Source organism: Oncorhynchus keta, chromosome 9 (genome assembly GCF_023373465.1).
Source record: "Oncorhynchus keta strain PuntledgeMale-10-30-2019 chromosome 9, Oket_V2, whole genome shotgun sequence".
Classification (NCBI taxonomy): domain Eukaryota; kingdom Metazoa; phylum Chordata; class Actinopteri; order Salmoniformes; family Salmonidae; genus Oncorhynchus; species Oncorhynchus keta.
The window spans coordinates 9138223-9158973 of NC_068429.1; the positions used below are offsets into that span (position 1 = coordinate 9138223).

General features: G+C 44.9%; 1 protein-coding gene across 2 annotated transcripts in view; it reads right to left on the reverse strand.

Moving 5' to 3' along the window:
- The window catches only part of LOC118387246 (long-chain fatty acid transport protein 6), a 28587-nt gene extending 11969 nt beyond the window's left edge, over positions 1 to 16618 (reverse strand). For both annotated transcript variants that reach the window (XM_052525089.1, XM_052525090.1), the window contains exons 1-8: positions 16049 to 16618; positions 14187 to 14390; positions 11559 to 11717; positions 9822 to 9946; positions 8946 to 9140; positions 8260 to 8350; positions 6032 to 6230; positions 271 to 368 (exon numbers count right to left, since the gene is read on the reverse strand). In XM_052525089.1, coding sequence (XP_052381049.1) covers positions 271 to 368; positions 6032 to 6230; positions 8260 to 8350; positions 8946 to 9140; positions 9822 to 9946; positions 11559 to 11717; positions 14187 to 14390; positions 16049 to 16586 — 1609 coding nt within the window. In that variant the 5' untranslated portion in view covers positions 16587 to 16618. The remainder of the gene's footprint in view (positions 1 to 270; positions 369 to 6031; positions 6231 to 8259; positions 8351 to 8945; positions 9141 to 9821; positions 9947 to 11558; positions 11718 to 14186; positions 14391 to 16048) is intronic.
- Positions 16619 to 20751: the final 4133 nt, after the last annotated feature.

The following is a 20751-nucleotide window of genomic DNA, read 5'->3' on the forward strand; positions in this document are numbered from 1 at the left end:
CTGGCACAGTAACACCATAGACATATGAATACTGTCATAAAGGATGTTGTTGACCTGGCACAGTAACACCATAGACATATGAATACTGTCATAAAGGATGTTGTTGACCTGGCACAGTAACACCATAGACATATGAATACTGTCATAAAGGATGTTGTTGACCTGGCACAGTAACACCATAGACATATGAATACTGTCATAAAGGATGTTGTTGACCTGGCACAGTAACACCATAGACATATGAATACTGTCATAAAGGATGTTGTTGACCTGGCACAGTAACACCATAGACGTTCACTTCCTGCAGGAACTCCAAACTTCCGAGAATCTCTGAAACTTCTGTGGTGGCCACATTCTCTCCTTTCCACCTAGGAGGAAGAAATCAGCTTTTTAATTCACGATATGCAGAAATATTCAGCATATTTTTGTTGGTGTCTTGAATGCTCGCAATGCAACAGCCAGCATGATGGGTTAGATCGGTGTCAACATTTATTCATCTAACTTTTTTCAGGGATGCAACAATAAATTACATTTAATATATTAATCTACTGCATATATTTAATTATTTACCTAGATTTGTGCAACAATACATTTAATCAAATAACATATTTACAAGTCATAGACCTTTCAGCCTGCCTATCTATGTTAAACACTAGATGGCAGCAACAGATAAGTATAGATACAAGGTACAAACGCAAGCAGCCTCAACTGAAAGACACGACAGGAGGGCTCAGTCAAGAGACAGGAGGGCGGAGTCAAGAGACAGGAGGGCGGAGTCAGAGACAGGAGGGTGGAGTCAAGAGACAGGAGGGCGGAGTCAAGAGACAGGAGGGCGGAGTCAAGAGACAGGAGGGCGGAGTCAGAGACAGGAGGGCGGAGTCAGAGACAGGAGGGCGGAGTCAGAGACAGGAGGGCGGAGTCAGAGACAGGAGGGCGGAGTCAGAGACAGGAGGGCGGAGTCAGGGACAGGCGTTGAGGTGAGAGCAAACCTCACCCTGAAAGTGATTTCAGCTAGCTAAGAGTAAGACCATCAGACATCCATGCAGATTTTGCATTGTCAATCCTACTGTAAATATCAAAATAATTCAGTAACATGTTCTTTAGAGCCACATTTTCGCCATGCATTATAAATACATAACAGGAATTTATGCATCTCTTCTGAAGAACCATGAGCTATAATGAATGCTTAAAGCATGTTTTACTCATATCATCACCTGTGTTTAATGCAATAAGCATTGATATTTATAAAAGGCTGCCAAAAAGAGCTGTGTGAATGTTCATAGCAAGGTCTTACGATGCACTAAAGGGTTTTATAAAAAGTGTATTCATAATGTGTTATGAAAAAAGGTGACTCAAAAGAAGGTGTTACCCATAATTCACCATCCATACATGCTGTATGCCAAAGCATGATCTTCCACAGAGTGAGCTGTACATCCTGTACATTTAAACGCAGATCTCCAGTTATAGTGAACTAACAGAGAATTCACCTGATTTTAGAAGAATTAAAAATGGCCTCCCAAGTGGCCCAGCGGTCCAAGGCACTGCATCGAAGGCAGTGCTTGAGGAGTCACTACAAATCTGGGTTCATTCCCGGGCTGTATCGCAGCCAGCTGCCATCGGGAGACACGAGGCGGCGCACAAATGGCCCAGCGTCGTCCGGGTTAGGGGTATGGCCGGCCGGGCCGGGATGTCATTGTCCCATTGAGCTCAAGCAACTCCTGTAGCGGGCCGGGTACATGCACGTTGACTTCAGTCGCCAGTTGTACGGTGTTTCCTCCGACACATTGGTGCGGTTGGCTTCCGGGTTAAGCGAGCAGTGTTCTCAAGAAGCTGTGCGGCTTGGCCGGGTGGTGTTTCGGAGGACTCATGGCTCTCGACTTCCGCCTCTCCCGAGTCCATACAGGAGTTGCAGCAATGGGACAAGACTATAAACTACCAATTGGGGAAGAAAAATTACAATAAATAAATGTAAAGTTCCTCAAACCTTCAAGTGGCATTAAGTCCATATGACATCAATCTGGCCTCAATCTCAAATCAATTGGAAATATTGGCACTAAATTAAAGGATTACTTTCAAGGTTCGGAAACATATAAAAGTATTTAGGTGGAATATCCCTTTAATACAACTTAACTGAGTGAAGTCCGTAATACTGTATGCCTTCTAAAAATACATTTAGAGATTCCAGACATTGATATTACCACGCCATTCACTTTAAAATAATAATTTACATCAGACTATTTTACAGGGTTAGAAATTTAAAAGATTCTCTGCATTATTTTGCCAGACAAATACTTTTAAATTGCTAGGGGGGACACAGCATGGCACAAACGTACACACACCACAATCCCAAAAGACTTGCAGTCTTCAAGGTAGCAACAAAGCAGTTGTGTGGCTCATTGCCTAGTCCTGCGTCACACTTGGGTACTTGGGCAATACACCAAACATTGCCAAAGAGCAGAGGGAGACAAGCGATGGCATTGTGACATGGGGACGCTCAAACGACAGAAGCTTTTGACCCCCTAACAAGCCTTTCATCCCACTAATCATGGTAACCACTTCCCATGAAGACCTTGGGCCGGACCCCCTCCGGGAACTCTGTAGCACTCTGAACTTATCATCAGACCGGGGTTCAAATACTATGTATCTATCTCATTAATATATATACACACATATATATCTCATATATATGAGATAGATACATAGTATTTGAACCCCGGTCTGCTGTTAAGTTCAGAGTGCTACACTCCACGTAAAATCAAGACCCCCCCAACTTCCCTCACCCCCCATTCCCGATGCCACAGTTCCCGGAGGGGGTCCGACCCAAGGTCTTCATGGGAAGTGGTTACCATGATTAGAGGGATGAAAGGCTTGTTTTGTTTGATTGAGCTAGCCAACTGCAATGGAATGAATAGCAAAGTCCCAAAACTGCAAACCCTTCCCACCTGGCCCCCTCCAGGAAGGCTAAAGCAAACACTCAAAAGTATTTGAAAGATTTCAAATAGTGTTTGAGCCCAGGTCTGGTTGAAAGGCATTCCCCCTCGTCCGCTCTTGGAGGAGGGCCTTGCGTCACTCTGCTGGATTTTGTGAATGGACCGTGGAATGGCAGAGGTGAAGAGAGGGGAAAAAAGGGGACTTTCCCTTGGTCACTGGTTTGCCAACTTGAATTAGACTCAAGCCAGCGCTTCCACCAAAATGCCAAAGAGTTAAAGGGAAGGAGTAGAGGAACAGACCTGGGTTCAAAAACTATTAGGAATCTTTCAAATACTTTGAAGCGTTTGCCTTCGATTGCCTTGCGAGCCAGATGATCGAAGTGCACTTTGCGGTTAGTCTATTGGTTCCATTGGGTCAGGCAAGCTCAATTAAGCCTGGCTATCATATTTGAAATGATTTTAAATAGTATTTGAACCCAGTCTGGAGAGTAAGGGGGGACAAACGGTGCCTGATTCTCTGTGGGGTGTCCCTCAGTTCAGGAGCTCATTTGCATGACTGGAGGGGAAGCTACTAAAGGACAACAGGGGATGATGTGCAAGGCTGCCATCGTGATGAATGCCTGAGCAATTGAACGCTTGAATGAAGAGAAACAACAGAGGGGGACGACCCGTGCTGATCGCATTAGAAAATGAAGCTCAGTGGACGAAGACAAAATGAGGAATGGTGATGGTGATGCCACATATGTAAACGGTAAATGACAGATACACTGAAATATTCAAAAATAATAATATAAATAATATATGCCATTTAGCAGACGCTTTTATCCAAAGCGACTTACAGTCATGTGTGCATACATTCTACGTATGGGTGGTCCCGGGAATCGAACCCACTACCCTGGCGTTACAAGCGCCATGCTCTACCAACTGTGCTACAGAAGGACCACTCAGACTCTTTTAAGCTTGGTTACATTTACCCCTTTTTCTGCCCAATTGGTAGTTACAGTCTTGTCCCATCGCCGCAACTCCTGTACGGACTCTGTAGAAGTCGAAGGTAGAGAGCCGTGCGTCCTCCGAAACAAGCCGCACTGCTTCTCGACACACTTCTCGCTTAACCCGGAAGCCGGCCGCACCAATGTGTCGGAGGAAACACCGTATAACTGCCGACTGAAGTCAACGTGCATGTACCCGGCCCACCACAAGGAGTCGCTAATCTTACCTCATTTGCACACACTGTATATAGACTTCTCTACTGTGTTATTGACTGTACGTTTGTTTATTCCATTTGCACATGCTGCATATAGATTTTTCTACTGTATTATTGACTGTATGTTTGTTTATTCCATGTGTTGTGGTTTGTGTCGCACTGCTTTGCTTTATCTTGGCCAGGTCAAAGTTGAAAATGAGAACTTGTTCTCGACTGGCCAACCTGGTTAAATAAAATGTGAAATAAAAATACATAAAAATAGTGCGTGATGGGACTAGACATCCAGGCCAGCCAACCCCTCCCCTAACCTGGACGACGCTGAGCCAACTGTGCGCTGCCTCATGGGTCTCCCAGTCACGGCCGGCTGCGACACAGCCTGAGATCGAACCCGGGTCTGTAGTGATGCCTTAGACCGCTGCGCCACTCGGGAGGCCCGCTTTTTGACTTGGTTACCTGGTTACTAGTCTGATTCTGCTTTAGCGAACAAGTCAATGTCTTGCCATAGCAACAATGTAGCCTTGGTGAACAGTCTGGTACCCAGGCTAGATTCCTTCATCAATCAAATATCCTAACTACTCATAAAAACGTCTGGTAATCTGCAACGACTTCGACACAAGCATTTTGCTACACCACAAGCATTTCTCTACACTCGCATTAACATCTGCTAACCATGTCTCTGTGACAAATAAAAGTTGATTTGAACTTCTGTGTTCCTAATGCAAAGGGGTCCTACTAAGCGATGCTGTATAAAATCAACAGGTACATTGTGTGACTACTGGTAGACAGAGTTCAGTCAATTATTTACAAACAAAATGTTTAAAGTAATGTTTGTCCCCTTCAACAACAAAAACAATTGGGGGGAAATTCGTACATGATCTTATGTTGGCGATGTGTCCACATCCCACACCATTGGTTGCAGAGATACACTGTTTACACTTCGACCCCAAAATGTATTGAGAATATATACAGTCCTCTACGTATTTATTTGGACAGTGAAGCTACAACTTTAGAATGTGGCTCTATACTCTGGCATTTTGGATTTGAGATCAAATGTTTAAAATGAGGAGGAGACAGTACAGAATGTCACCTTTAATTTGAGGGTATTTTCATATATCTGTTTCACCGTTTAGGAATGAATGTATCTAGTCCAAATTTGTTGGGTGCACTTATTGTTTGTGTTTCAGATTATATTGTACCCAACGGAAATTAAATGGTAATTAATGTTGTGTTATTTTGGAGTTTTATTGTAAATAAAAAAAATCTACATTAATGGATGGGATGCTACCACGATTACGGATCATCACGAATGAATCCTGAATAATGATTGTGAGAAAGTTACACATGACATTATTTACCATTCATTTCTATTGGGCACTAAATATTCTGAAACACAACCAAAACAAACTGCAAATGCAATTCACAAGCTTGATGTTGTCATTGCGTACTAAGGAATGTGCATCCAAATACTACACTTTTCACTACTTTTAATACACCAATGACCGGGAGACCCATGAGGCAGCGCACAGTTGGCTCAGCGTCATCCAGGTTAGGGGAGGGGTTGGCTGGCCTGGATGGTAAGTGAATTTGTCCAAATACTTATGACACCTTCAAAATGGGAGACGAGATACATAAAGTGCATTCATTTCTAAATGTTAAAAACACGTGTGAAACTACCCTCAAATCTTTCATTTCGAAAATTAATCGTTTTAGCTTCACAATCCAAATGAGAATACACGGAGTCAATCACCCCCCACCCACCCACCACCGACCTAGGTCAACCCAACAGTCAACATATTTGAAAGAAAACAAGTACTTTGAACACACGGTCTGATAAGCACTGAACTACCCTTTGAAGAATCGAGTTGAGAAACACTGCATAGGGCTACATCCACTTTACCTGAAGGTATCTCCGATACGGTCACGGAAGTAGACAAAGTCTCTGTGGTCCTGAAGCATGAGATCTCCAGTGTTAAAGTACACGTCTCCCTCTTTGAACACGTCCCTGAGGAGCTTCTTCTCTGACTGAAGCGTATTCCCAGCATACCCCAGGAAAGGATTCATGACCGACACCTGGGCCACCAGGAGGCCCGTCTCTCCTGCAGACACAAACAGGCAGGTTTTTATTTATTCATTCATATACAGTGCCTTGCGAAAGTATTCGGCCCCCTTGAACTTTGCGACCTTTTGCCACATTTCAGGCTTCAAAACATAAAGATATAAAACTGTATTTTTTTGTGAAGAATTAACAACAAGTGGGACACAATCATGAAGTGGAACGACATTTATTGGATATTTCAAACTTTTTTAACAAATCAAAAACTGAAAAATTGGGCGTGTAAAATTATTCAGCCCCCTTAAGTTAATACTTTGTAGCGCCACCTTTTGCTGCGATTACAGCTGTAAGTCGCTTGGGGTATGTCTATCAGTTTTGCACATCAAGAGACTGACATTTTTTCCCATTCCTCCTTGCAAAACAGCTCGAGCTCAGTGAGGTTGGAGAGCATTTGTGAACAGCAGTTTTCAGTTCTTTCCACAGATTCTCAATTGGATTCAGGTCTGGACTTTGACTTGGCCATTCTAACACCTTGATATGTTTATTTTTGAACCATTCCATTGTAGATTTTGCTTTATGTTTTGGATCATTGTCTTGTTGGAAGACAAATCTCCGTCCCAGTCTCAGGTCTTTTGCAGACTACATCAGGTTTTCTTCCAGAATGGTCCTGTATTTGGCTCCATCCATCTTCCCATCAATTTTAACCATCTTCCCTGTCCCTGCTGAAGAAAAGCAGGCCCAAACCATGATTCTGCCACCACGTTTGACAGTGGGGATGGTGTGTTCAGGGTGATGAGCTGTGTTGCTTTTACGCCAAACATAACGTTTTGCATTGTTGCCAAAAAGTTCCATTTTGGTTTCATCTGACCAGAGCACCTTCTTCCACATGTTTGGTGTGTCTCCCAGGTGGCCTGTGGCAAACTTTAAACAACACCTTTTATAGATATCTTTAAGAAATGGCTTTCTTCTTGCCACTCTTCCATAAAGGCCAGATTTGTGCAATATACGACTGATTGTTGTCCTATGGACAGAGTCTCCCACCTCAGCTGTAGATCTCTGCAGTTCATCCAGAGTGATCATGGGCCTCTTGGCTGCATCTCTGATCAGTCTTCTCCTTGTATGAGCTGAAAGTTTAGAGGGACGGCCAGGTCTTGGTAGATTTGCAGTGGTCTGATACTCCTTCCATTTCAATATTATCACTTGCACAGTGCTCCTTGGGATGTTTAAAGCTTGGTAAATCTTTTTGTATCCAAATCCGGCTTTAAACTTCTTCACAACAGTATCTCGGACCTGCCTGGTGTGTTCCTTGTTTTTCATGATGCTCTCTGCGCTTTTAACGGACCTCTGAGACTATCACAGTGCAGGTGCATTTATACGGAGACTTGATTATACACAGGTGGATTGTATTTATCATCATTAGTTATTTAGGTCAACATTGGATCATTCAGAGATCCTCACTGAACTTCTGGAGAGAGTTTGCTGCACTGAAAGTAAAGGGGCTGAATAATTTTGCACGCCCAATTTTTCAGTTTTTGATTTGTTAAAAAAGTTTGAAATATCCAATAAATGTCATTCCACTTCATGATTGTGTCCCACTTGTTGTTGATTCTTCACAAAAAAATACAGTTTTATATCTTTATGTTTGAAGCCTGAAATGTGGCAAAAGGTCGCAAAGTTCAAGGGGGCCGAATACTTTCGCAAGGCACTGTACATACATATATATATATACATATCATGACCGACACCTGGGCCACCAGGAGGCCCGTCTCTCCTGCAGACACAAACAGGCAGGTTTTTATTTATTTATATACATATATACAGTAATATATATACAGTATATATATATGTGAGGCGACAGTACAGAATATAACCTTTTATTTGAGGGTATTTCACATACATGGGACATGTATTTATGCGCACACACACACACACACACACACACACACACACACACACACACACACACACACACACACACACACACACATCAATGCAATTCTATGAAGCTGTACATCAAATAGTGCATAAGAGCCATCATCAGAAATGATCCTATTTTATAAACCTTTGTTTACCTTTATTTGCTTTGACACATCGTCCTGAGTCGGTCCGTATCGGCTCATATGTTTGGGGATCACAGCTCAAGAACTCAAAGGGCATATTAAGCTGCATGACAATGAAACAAAAAGTGTCAAAGATGGGGCTAGAAATAGTCCGTATTCGATAAAAGATACACAGAGAGGCCGACGCCCACAGAGAGGCCGACGCCCACAGAGAGGCCGACGCCCACAGAGAGGCCGACGCCCACAGAGAGGCAGACGCCCACAGAGAGGCAGACGCCCACAGAGAGGCAGACGCCCACAGAGAGGCCGACGCCCACAGAGAGGCCGACGCCCACAGAGAGGCCGACGCCCACAGAGAGGCCGACGCTGTCGATAATACAGATTATGTTGTTGGTTTTTAGTTGAAGAAACATGAAGAGAAGACATGAATCAACCTCTGCGTGCATCAACCTCTGTGTGCACACACAATAATAATAATATTTGTTTATAATGAAATATATTAATACAATTCCACCCATGAGGCAAAAGAGGGCGCTTCTGGTCGTTGACTACAGGAAAGAGTTACACGAACAGGAGAGTCTCACTCGCTGCAAAAGTTCTTCGTCCAGCGTAGCAGGCCTGCGAGTTTTATCGTTTGGGTATCTAAGTGATCTAAACCAATCCCAGTTAATTACAAAGCAAAGTGCTCTATGCCTGACCTTGTTGAAGTAGCCCGCCCTTCCGATGGGTCCTATTTCATTGGTGTAGTTGACAAAGCCAATGCTGGCCTCAGTTAAACCGTAGGCTTCCCGGACATTGATCTTCCCAAAGCGTCTGGCAAACTCCCTCCAGACATCTGCCCTCAGACCACTCCCTGCTGCAACACGCACTTTGTGGGCACTCTCCTCAGGGACCTACAGAAAACAGATAAGACAAAACACTCAGAATCTATTACTGAGTAATTACAAAGCAGTGATGTAACTACTACGTTGTTTACACTGGTTATTACTGTGTAGTTTACACTGGTTATTACTGTGTAGTTTACACTGGTTATTACTGTGTAGTTTACACTGGTTATTACTGTGTAGTTTACACTGGTTATTACTGTGTAGTTTACACTGGTTATTACTGTGTAGTTACGAAATTGTAAAGTCAACTTGAGGTTTTACCCTGTAGGACCTACAATATACTAGTAGTGTACTGTGATATTATAGAAGTAATCTCTTTAATCCTTGTCCTGGAGACCCACAGGGAGTGCAGGCTTTTGTCCTAGCCCAGCACAAACTCAGCGGCGTCTCCATGACCAGGATTGAAGAGCACTGGGCTAGCACATGGGCACTGGGCTAGCACATGGGCACTGGGCTAGCACATGGGCACTGGGCTAGCACATGGGCACTGGGCTAGCACATGGGCACTGGGCTAGCACATGGGCACTGGGCTAGCACATGGGCACTGGGCTAGCGTTCATGTCCAGAGTCAATTCCAAATCTTCTCACTCGGCCTACTCAAGAGACTAATTTAACTAAATAACGTGTGAAAAGTGAGTGGGAACCCCCCCCCCCAGACGAACCAGAGTGATGAATATAAGGTCTTACCACAGGTTGGTTGACCAGGTAGCGACAGAGCTCTCCAACATATTGAAATACAGTCACATTATGTTTCACACAGTCTTTCCAGAATTGACTGGCAGAAAACTTATTTTTCAATATGCACGTTGCCCCTGGAAACACAATAAAAGAAAATACATGTTAGAGTAACGTTACATTAGTCACCATAACAACACAAATAAACGTTTATTTATTTAACTTTAAAATTTGTAAATCAGATAATCCTCCCCCACCAACAGTGATCATGCGTTTTAACATATTCCTCATGCGTTTTAACATGCATTTTAACATATTCCTCATGCGTTTTAACATGCATTTTAACATATTCCTCACGCGTTTTAACATGCATTTTAACATATTCCTCACGCGTTTTAACATGCATTTTAACATATTCCTCACGCGTTTTTATATCCGTCATGTGTTTTAACACGCGTTTTAACATGTGTTTTAACATATTCCTCATCTCTTTACCTTTGATAGGACCTTTGTTTCGGGTGGGCAGCTGGATGGCACATTTAGGAGCCCTAAACTGTATTTACTATCGTTGAAATGAGACTATGACATCATGTTGAAGTGCCTAACCCTATGACAATATAGACACCCATGATACTTTTGGTTTTCTGCTACCACATCCTAACCCCGGAATCTACAACGCACGGGTATGTATGGTTGCACTTCCAGGAATTGTGCGACTTTTGTCAGATTTCCCCCACTGCCACATATTTTCCCTCCATGCTAAAATTACACTGTGGGAAATCTAGTTAGCTAGCTGGGAACCAGTCAAACGGTCCCCATTGAGAAAATAGGAACCTTGAGCGGGGTAATTCTGGACTTCCTTTGGTTCTAGAACTCAGAACTTTTTGGGGGGGACTGCGCTCGTGACCATCCGGACAAAACAAAAAACCTTGTTTTGAAGTCATGACCTGGGAGGAGCTGGCAGGCAACCCAACAGCAGGAGAAGGAACAGCAGGAAGAGGCCTGTCATTTGGGAACCACTGGTCTGTACACTAATGTATATGTGGCAACAAATATTGGGAGCCAACCTGGGTTAAAATACTGACATCTCTCTGTGTGTATATATATATATATATATATATATAGAGAGAGAGACAGAGAGACAGAGAGAGAGAGAGACAGAGAGACAGAGAGAGAGACAGAGAGAGAGAGAGACAGAGAGAGAGAGAGACAGAGAGAGACAGAGAGAGAGAGAGAGACAGAGACAGAGAGAGAGAGAGAGAGAGACAGAGAGAGAGAGAGACAGAGAGAGAGAGAGAGAGAGAGAGACAGAGAGAGAGAGAGACAGAGAGAGAGAGAGACAGAGAGAAAACACTGTATACGTGCTTGATTGAACTCGCCGACTGCAATGAAACCAATAGGAAAGTCTCAAAAGTGCAAACCCCTCCCACCTGGCAATTCAGGCAGGCTAAAGGAAAACAGTTGTAACATCTCATTATCTGAACCCATGTGTGTCATGGAACCTAGAATAGGTGCAGTTTGTTATTCTGCGCATGCACTGTAGTCCACTGAATTAGTGACACAGCCTCTGCTACGAATACAGTCACGGCTGCTGAGGGAATACTTTAAAGTGCAATACAGTTTACCAGTCTCAATTCAATCACATGATTTTTAAAAATGTTTTGGGGTCCTGTTTTTAGTGCGACTTCTGATGACAAGCTGTGGCGTCAACATATCAGCAGGAAGAATGTATTGAAAAGTGTTACTCACCGAGCTGTATACATCCACCAATACCCAGAAGAGAGGCGGTCATGTGGTATAAGGGCAGAGTGATGTAAATGTTGTCATCCGAACGGGCCCCGCACAGACGAAGGAAGGCCATGCACATGACTGCTTTGAGATGGCCCACCCGGGCTGCCTTGGGAAGTCCTGAAAGACAAAAAAAAAAAGAGTGTACAGTGAAGATGCCTCTAGAGATGCTGATCTTGGGTCAGTTTTGCATTCTCCCCACTAAATGGTTAAGGATAGGATTGAGGGCGGGGAAGTTGATCATAGAGCTGTACCAATGGGAAAACAGCACGGAGTGGATGAAAACTACACCACTCATAATAGCCACGTGACATTAAACATTCTCACATTATGACATCATTGATTTCTACTGAAGAGTTTAAAAGCTTTTCCCTCAAACTGCCAAAGGCACACAGCACCAACAGTTATGTTTATTGTATCTGCATGAACAAAACTTGACTGAAAGTATGAGAATAGATTGGAGCATTGGTTGGACAACGGTCAAACAGGAGGTTATATCTGTCCCGTTTCATATCCCAACTCCTCCTGAGAGAGTGGGGTCCCAGCCAGGGACCAGCCATTCCTGACAGTAACCCTGTGGAGCAATAAGGGCAGATCAACAGATTTCTAACACCTTTCGGCTCAGGGATCTGAATGAGCAACCTTTCGATTATGGGCCCAATGCTCTAACCATTAGGCTTGCCGCCGCCGCCGTTGCCCTGTGGGCTAGCTGCCGCCCCCGCCCGGCCGGGCTAGCCGACCTCCGTCCCCGCCCGGCCGGGCTAGCCGACCTCCGTCCCCGCCCGGCCGGGCTAGCCGACCTCCGTCCCCGCCCGGGCTAGCCGACCTCCGACCCCGCCCTGCCCGACCTCCGACCCCGCCCTGCCCGACCTAGCCGACCTCCGACCCCGCCCTGCCCGGGCCTAGCCGACCTGCCCGGCCTAGCCGACCTGCCCGGCCTAGCCGACCTGCCCGGCCTAGCCGACCTGCCCGGCCTAGCCGACCTCCGACCTGCCCGGCCTAGCCGACCTCCGACCCCGCCCTGCCCGGCCTAGCCGACCTCCGACCTGCCCGGCCTAGCCGACCTCCGACCCCGCCCTGCCCGGCCTAGCCGACCTCCGACCCCGCCCTGCCCGACCTCCGACCCCGCCCTGCCCGGCCTAGCCGACCTCCGACCCCGCCCTGCCCGACCTCCGACCCCGCCCTGCCCGGCCGGGCTAGCCGACCGCCGGCTAGCTGCCACCCTCACTCAACCAGTTATAGCACAATGAAATGATAACAATTTGGACATGAACAATGTTTCATCAGAAGAGATTTGGCTTCATCCAATGTGGCAAAGCCGCAAACGGCAAAAACATTAATTTTTTTACATTTTGCAACGGAAAACTAAAATTACCATTTCTTATTGGACAAGTCCAGGTAGTCCCTCTCTGACTTCTAGGTCCACACCAAAATACAATTGACCTTAAGGTCCTTGGTGTCTCTTTTATGAAGTCTACAGTAAAGGTCAAGGTTCAGCAACATTCTTGGAAGTGGCCTGTCTCTTTTAACAGGGTGTGGGTCTTGTTTTACTACTGCACAGAGCCCTAGTAAAGCCCTCTCCCGGCAAAGCCATGGAAAACCCCTGGTAATGAAGGGGCATTGGCAAACATTTATACACATTTAGCACAAATTCACCAGTACTAGACGCCGAAGAAAAAGTTAGCTTGATATCAATTTGAAGCACATTTTCTTCTCAGTAAAATTAAGTTGTTTCAGACACTGTGAATTACAACTCTCCTTGGGAACCCGGGTTGGCTAGGAAAACCCCTCCTTATATTGGTGTTGAACAGAGCTGTTAAAAGTGAGCGTGTGGTGCCAGCTTGGAATAAATGACAGAAATCTGTCCGGCTTAATAGACGTGCTGCTGACTTGTGCCTTTCGGCGTGGAAGAACAGGCTTTCAACCTAGTGCCATAGGGTACCCATAGCTATTTTCCCTTCTCGGGCCTCTATCGCAGGGTATTGGCAGACAGACATGTAGGTTCTCTTCCCTTGTGTTGTCTGATAATAGCTGTAGGCTAGTTTCCGTCTTCATGCAAACGTTTGCAGTGAATATCCAGGCAAATTATTTTTATTCCAGATACTATGTTTCCGTATCTATGCAAATTCCCATCCATTCACCTTTTGCCTTGAGAACAATGTTTAAGATATGGAGTAATGACCCCGCATTCATATTCAAGTCGACATCAAAATAAATACAACATTTACAATGCAATTGCAAAGAGAATTTTCCAGATTCCAGTTTTTAATTATTTATGGTTACTGTCACCTCTGGAGGATGCCAACTCCAAGCCATATAAATGAAATACATTCTCTAAATCATTTTTTTTAAGCGGCCAGTGCTATAGTTTAGTGTAAGCATTCACAGCATCTTTTGGAGTCGACTGCACCCGTTCTTCCTGATATGAAGTTGGCCGTATCAGAATAACGTACTACTGTGGCCTGGTTGGTCTTGTGGTAACGCGTCTATAGTTTCAGCAGAGGTTCGAATCCAGACTACTGTTCTTTGATACAAGCTCTCTCTATATCCCTCTATCTGTTCTATCTGTTGTAAGGATTAGTGTACTACCGGTTGTTCCTGATGTGAAGATGAACAGGAAGTTGGACATGAGGTCAGCTCTAGGACAGTCAGGTAAGGCCATGTCTGAGGCCTGCTCCACCTTGTCCAGTAACGTGTTGACCCCTTCATGAGGGCAGACAATGTCCGTGACCCACACCTCAATGGTATTCGCCTTTAGAGAGGGTAACACCTCGCCCAGTGAACTCACCAAATCTGTATGAGAGAAAAAAAATAAAAGTGAATGTTGGGGGTAGGGTAGCAAAATTCCAGTAACTTTTACCAAAATTCCCATCTTTTCAGAAATCCTGGTCAGAAGATTCCAGGAATCAGGAGGAAATAAACAGGAAGTCCAGAACCTCCAACCAGGATTTCTGGAGAACCTGGGAACATTACCAAAACGTTGCAACCCTAGCTAGGGATTACTTGTACATGCTCTATTTGGAAATATAAGGTACATTCCCTGCTGCTACAAGCTAAAGGGCAGATCAACAGATTTCTAACACCTTTCGGCTCAGGGATCTGAACGAGCAACCTTTCGATTATGGGCCCAATGCTCTGACCAATAGGCTTGCCGCCGCCGCCGTTGCCCTGTGGGCTAGCTGCCGCCCTGCCCGGCCGGGCTAGCCGACCTCCTGCTGGGGCGGCAGGGTAGCCTGGTGGTTAGAGCATTGGACTAGTAACCAGAAGGTTGCTAGTTCAAACCCCCGAGCTGACAAGCTACAAATATGTCGTTCTGCCCCTGAACAGGCAGTTAACCCAGTGTTCCTAGGCAGTCATTGAAAATAAGAATTTGTTCTTAACTGACTTGCCTAGTTAAACAAAGGTTAAAATATATATATATATATATATGACATCAAATGTAAGATACAAAAAATACCTACCCTCATTCACATAAGGCATTATAACTCAAACAAAATACCCACCCTGGTTCACACAAGACATTATTCAAACCAAACTTAAAGCCAGTTGAATTGAGTAAGGGTCTTAGTTGTGCATGCACTTTAAATATTTCATTCCTGCCGTGAGTTTATATAGTACATATAGATTGACCTCTACAATGTCATGAGCATGATGTGAAAAGCCTCTATTGAATAAGAAGACTATAATATTTTTAATATAGTACATTTAAGAAAAACTGAGAGAGTATGGATAAATTGCTCAATGCCGTTCAATCTCTTATTTGAGCAATAACGTGCATGACGGCATGCTTTGGTGGCGAAGTGTTTTGGTGAATGGAAACACAAGCCTCTTCTATGCATACTAACTTAATCTAGTTATCCTTTGAAATGCTCAGAAGAACTTTGGCCTCTCGCAATGAACTAAATGTAAATCTGTAAAATAACAATATTTTATATTACTATGTGCTCACCTGGGAATAAAGGTTAAATTCAATATAAATCATTGTCCATGAAATGCTATGAAGATCCGTTTCACATTCAGGAGATGTATGTATGTATGTATGTATGTATGTATGTATGTATGTATACTAACGGTATCCCTGTGTCCACAGGTGTTTGAATACAACAGCCTACATTGACCATCAGATTACAGTATCACCCTCATTATTATAAAAAAATATATATATATTTACAACCACCAGTGCACATTGATACGCAACGCAGTTGCGAACAGTACGTAACATCAAACCATGCAGCTTTACTACATTCAAAAACATCGGAGTAATTATGCAATGTTTCCTCTACTAATATGAAGTTATGGCATTCAAATGTGAACGTGGTTCAACATGCCCAAATCGTGCAAGACGTCGTGCATATGTTTGAGCTTGTTACATATTCTGAAAATGCAGGTAGACATGTGTCAAATACGTAACACTTTTTGACACTATCTTGATTGACAGCAATAATAATTACCTGCGCCTACGACGAGCGATTTCGCTCCGCAACTTTCAAAACAAAATTGGAGCGATTTGGATTTGATATTGAAATTGAGGAAAGCGACCTCGCAGCCCAGTTTACTGAGTCCGAACCACACACAAATAAAATCAGGCTCATTGCTCATCAGAAGAGCGACAATATCACCCTTCTTCAAGCCACCTTCGGTTCTGAAAACTTTAGCAAATTGGTTGCTTCTTTTATCAACGTCCTGGTAAGTGAGCGTTTGACCCTCAAACACTATAAAAGCCTTGTCAGGTATCTTCTTTGCCTGGTAAAGAAAGCTATCGAGGTAAGTGGTGACTCCTCTCTGCATACGAGACTTCAACGCCTTTCCAACCTTCCGAAGGTTTAGGTAATAAATCAAATCCACCCAAAACAATGGGTAATTCATCCTTTGGAATACCAGAATTGCAAATAATCCCGCGGCAAATGTAGTAAACATCCATGTCACCCATACCATCATCTTTACTCTCCAAAGAATGTCAGCTTGTAAACGTTCGGAGATGTTTACCATAGGATTTAAATGCCTCAAGTATGCACATGCTACCGCGCATGCCCAAGGACATCACTTTCCCCATTGCGCAAAACATGTAGCCGACAACAGAGTTTCCCAAACTCGGTCCTGGCCCCCGGGGTGCACGTTTTGTTTTTCCTCATTTGTTATGGTTTAGGTTTAGGACATACACATTGTATGTGTTATAGCTCTTATACATATAATACAAGTCAGGGACCGTATGTCAGGAAAACAGGCTAATTGTAGATAAGAACAGTTAATTCAGAACCTATAGGTCTAAGTCAGTTGGCCCTAGTGCTTAAGAGTGTTGGGCCAGTAACCGAAAGGCTGCTGGTTCAAATCCCCAAGCCGGCAAGGCGGGAAAAAATGTGCTCTTCAGCAAGGCAGTTAACCCCCAACAACAACAACAACTGCTTTCTCAATCTGTGCTGTGAAAGACAAGGAAGTTTTTTTTATACATTCCCACATCAATGCACAATGTTACCAACACTATGCTTTGCAGGTTCCTGTGTCAGAGATCAGGTTGACAGCATTGAGTTGTTGGACATTAATGTAGTGTGTTTTAACATGGAATCAATGTCCATCCCCTCAATGCGTGGAATTACGCAACATTTAATATCTTTGTCCCTTTCTCCTACTTCCTCTTTAAAAAATGCACTATAAACTTAGTGATAATGTACACAGCAGAGACTGATACCATTCTGGGTAAAACAAAACATGATAAGGTGTGGACTCTGTATGCAATCAGCAATACAGATTACCTCAACTAGCTTGTACCCCTGCACATTGACTCAGTACCGGTGCCCCCTGTATATAGTCTCCACACTGACTCAGTACCGGTGCCCCCTGTATATAGCCTCCACACTGACTCAGTACCGGTGCCTCCTGTATATAGCCTCCACATTGACTCAGTACCGGTGCCCCCTGTATATAGCCTCCACACTGACTCAGTACCGGTGCCTCCTGTATATAGCCTCCACATTGACTCAGTACCGGTGCCTCCTGTATATAGTCTCCACACTGACTCAGTACCGGTGCCTCCTGTATATAGCCTCCACATTGACTCAGTACCGGTGCCTCCTGTATATAGCCTCCACATTGACTCAGTACCGGTGCCTCCTGTATATAGCCTCCACACTGACTCAGTACCGGTGCCTCCTGTATATAGCCTCCACATTGACTCAGTACCGGTGCCCCCTGTATATAGTCTCCACACTGACTCTGTACCGGTGCCTCCTGTATATAGCCTCCACACTGACTCAGTACCGGTGCCTCCTGTATATAGCCTCCACATTGACTCAGTACCGGTGCCCCCTGTATATAGTCTCCACACTGACTCAGTACCGGTGCCTCCTGTATATAGCCTCCACATTGACTCAGTACCGGTGCCCCCTGTATATAGTCTCCACACTGACTCAGTACCGGTGCCCCCTGTATATAGTCTCCACACTGACTCAGTACCGGTGCCTCCTGTATATAGCCTCCACACTGACTCAGTACCGGTGCCTCCTGTATATAGCCTCCACATTGACTCAGTACCGGTGCCCCCTGTATATAGTCTCCACATTGACTCAGTACCGGTGCCCCCTGTATATAGTCTCCACATTGACTCAGTACCGGTGCCTCCTGTATATAGCCTCCACACTGACTCAGTACCGGTGCCTCCTGTATATAGCCTCCACATTGACTCAGTACCGGTGCCCCCTGTATATAGTCTCCACACTGACTCAGTACCGGTGCCTCCTGTATATAGTCTCCACACTGACTCAGTACCGGTGCCTCCTGTATATAGTCTCCACACTGACTCAGTACCGGTGCCTCCTGTATATAGCCTCCACATTGACTCCAGGTGTGGACTCTGTATGCAATCAGCTTGAATGACTACAATGTCAACAATGTGTAAGGGCTTCAGAACATGTATATACTATACACATGAACATATTACTGCTTGTAGTCATATTAGGTCGTCCATGTCAAGACTATACTCGTGCCATACATTAAGCGGGCACTACAGCTACTAATATAGCTATGCAGTACACTGTAGCATTCACGACATGATGCCATTCGGCACACCAACCCCCAAGTATCGTGATCCTTTTCACTGTGAAATACAAATCTTTCATTTGCGTCGTATCGTAACACTGTTTTCTCTGCTACCGAACGGCAAGTGGTACCCGAGCACCAAGTCTAGGACCAAAAGGCTCCTGAACAGCTTCTACCCTTAAGCCGTTAGACTGCTGAACAATTCATAAAAAATCGCCACCGGACAATTTACATTGACATTTCGCCCCGACCTACATGTACAGATTACCTCAACTAGCTTGTACCCCTGCACATTGACTCTGTACTGGTACCCCCTGTATATAGCCTCCACACTGACTCGGTACCGGTACCCCCTGTATATAGCCTCCACATTGACTCTGTACCGGTACCCCCTGTATATAGCCTCCACACTGACTCTGTACCGGTGCCCCCTGTATATAGTCTCCACATTGACTCTGTACCGTAACACCCTGTATATAGTCTCCACATTGACTCGGTACCGGTGCCCCCTGTATATAGCCTCCACATTGACTCTGTACCGGTGCCCCCTGTATATAGCCTCCACATTGACTCTGTACCGTAACACCCTGTATATAGTCTCCACATTGACTCGGTACCGGTACCCCCTGTATATAGTCTCCACACGGACTCTGTACCGTAACACCCTGTATATAGTCTCCACATTGACTCGGTACAGGTACGCCCTGTATATAGTCTCCACACGGACTCTGTACCGGTACCCCCTATATATAGCCTCCACACTGACTCGGTACCGGCGCCCCCTGTATATAGTCTCCACACGGACTCTGTACCGTAACACCCTGTATATAGTCTCCACATTGACTTGGTACCGGTGCCCCCTGTATATAGCCTTCACATTGACTCTGTACTGTAATACCCTGTATATAGCCTCCACACTGACTCTGTACCGTAACACCCTGTATATAGCCTCCACGTTGACTCAGTACCGGTGCCCCCTGTATATAGTCTCCACACTGACTCAGTACCGGTGCCTCCTGTATATAGCCTCCACATTGACTCAGTACCGGTGCCCCCTGTATATAGTCTCCACACTGACTCAGTACCGGTGCCTCCTGTATATAGCCTCCACACTGACTCAGTACCGGTGCCTCCTGTATATAGCCTCCACATTGACTCAGTACCGGTGCCCCCTGTATATAGTCTCCACACTGACTCAGTACCGGTGCCTCCTGTATATAGTCTCCACACTGACTCAGTACCGGTGCCTCCTGTATATAGCCTCCACATTGACTCCAGGTGTGGACTCTGTATGCAATCAGCTTGAATGACTACAATGTCAACAATGTGTAAGGGCTTCAGAACATGTATATACTATACACATGAACATATTACTGCTTGTAGTCATATTAGGTCGTCCATGTCAAGACTATACTCGTGCCATACATTAAGCGGGCACTACAGCTACTAATATAGCTATGCAGTACACTGTAGCATTCACGACATGATGCCATTCGGCACACCAACCCCAAGTATCGTGATCCTTTTCACTGTGAAATACAAATCTTTCATTTGCGTCGTATCGTAACACTGTTTTCTCTGCTACCGAACGGCAAGTGGTACCCGAGCACCAAGTCTAGGACCAAAAGGCTCCTGAACAGCTTCTACCCTTAAGCCGTTAGACTGCTGAACAATTCATAAAAAATCGCCACCGGACAATTTACATTGACATTTCGCCCCGACCTACATGTACAGATTACCTCAACTAGCTTGTACCCCTGCACATTGACTCTGTACTGGTACCCCCTGTATATAGCCTCCACACTGACTCGGTACCGGTACCCCCTGTATATAGCCTCCACATTGACTCTGTACCGGTACCCCCTGTATATAGCCTCCACACTGACTCTGTACCGGTGCCCCCTGTATATAGCCTCCACACTGACTCTGTACCGTAACACCCTGTATATAGCCTCCACACTGACTCTGTACCGGTGCCCCCTGTATATAGCCTCCACACTGACTCTGTACCGTAACACCCTGTATATAGCCTCCACACTGACTCTGTACCGTAACACCCTGTATATAGCCTCCACATTGACTCAGTACCGGTGCCCCCTGTATATAGCCTCCACACTGACTC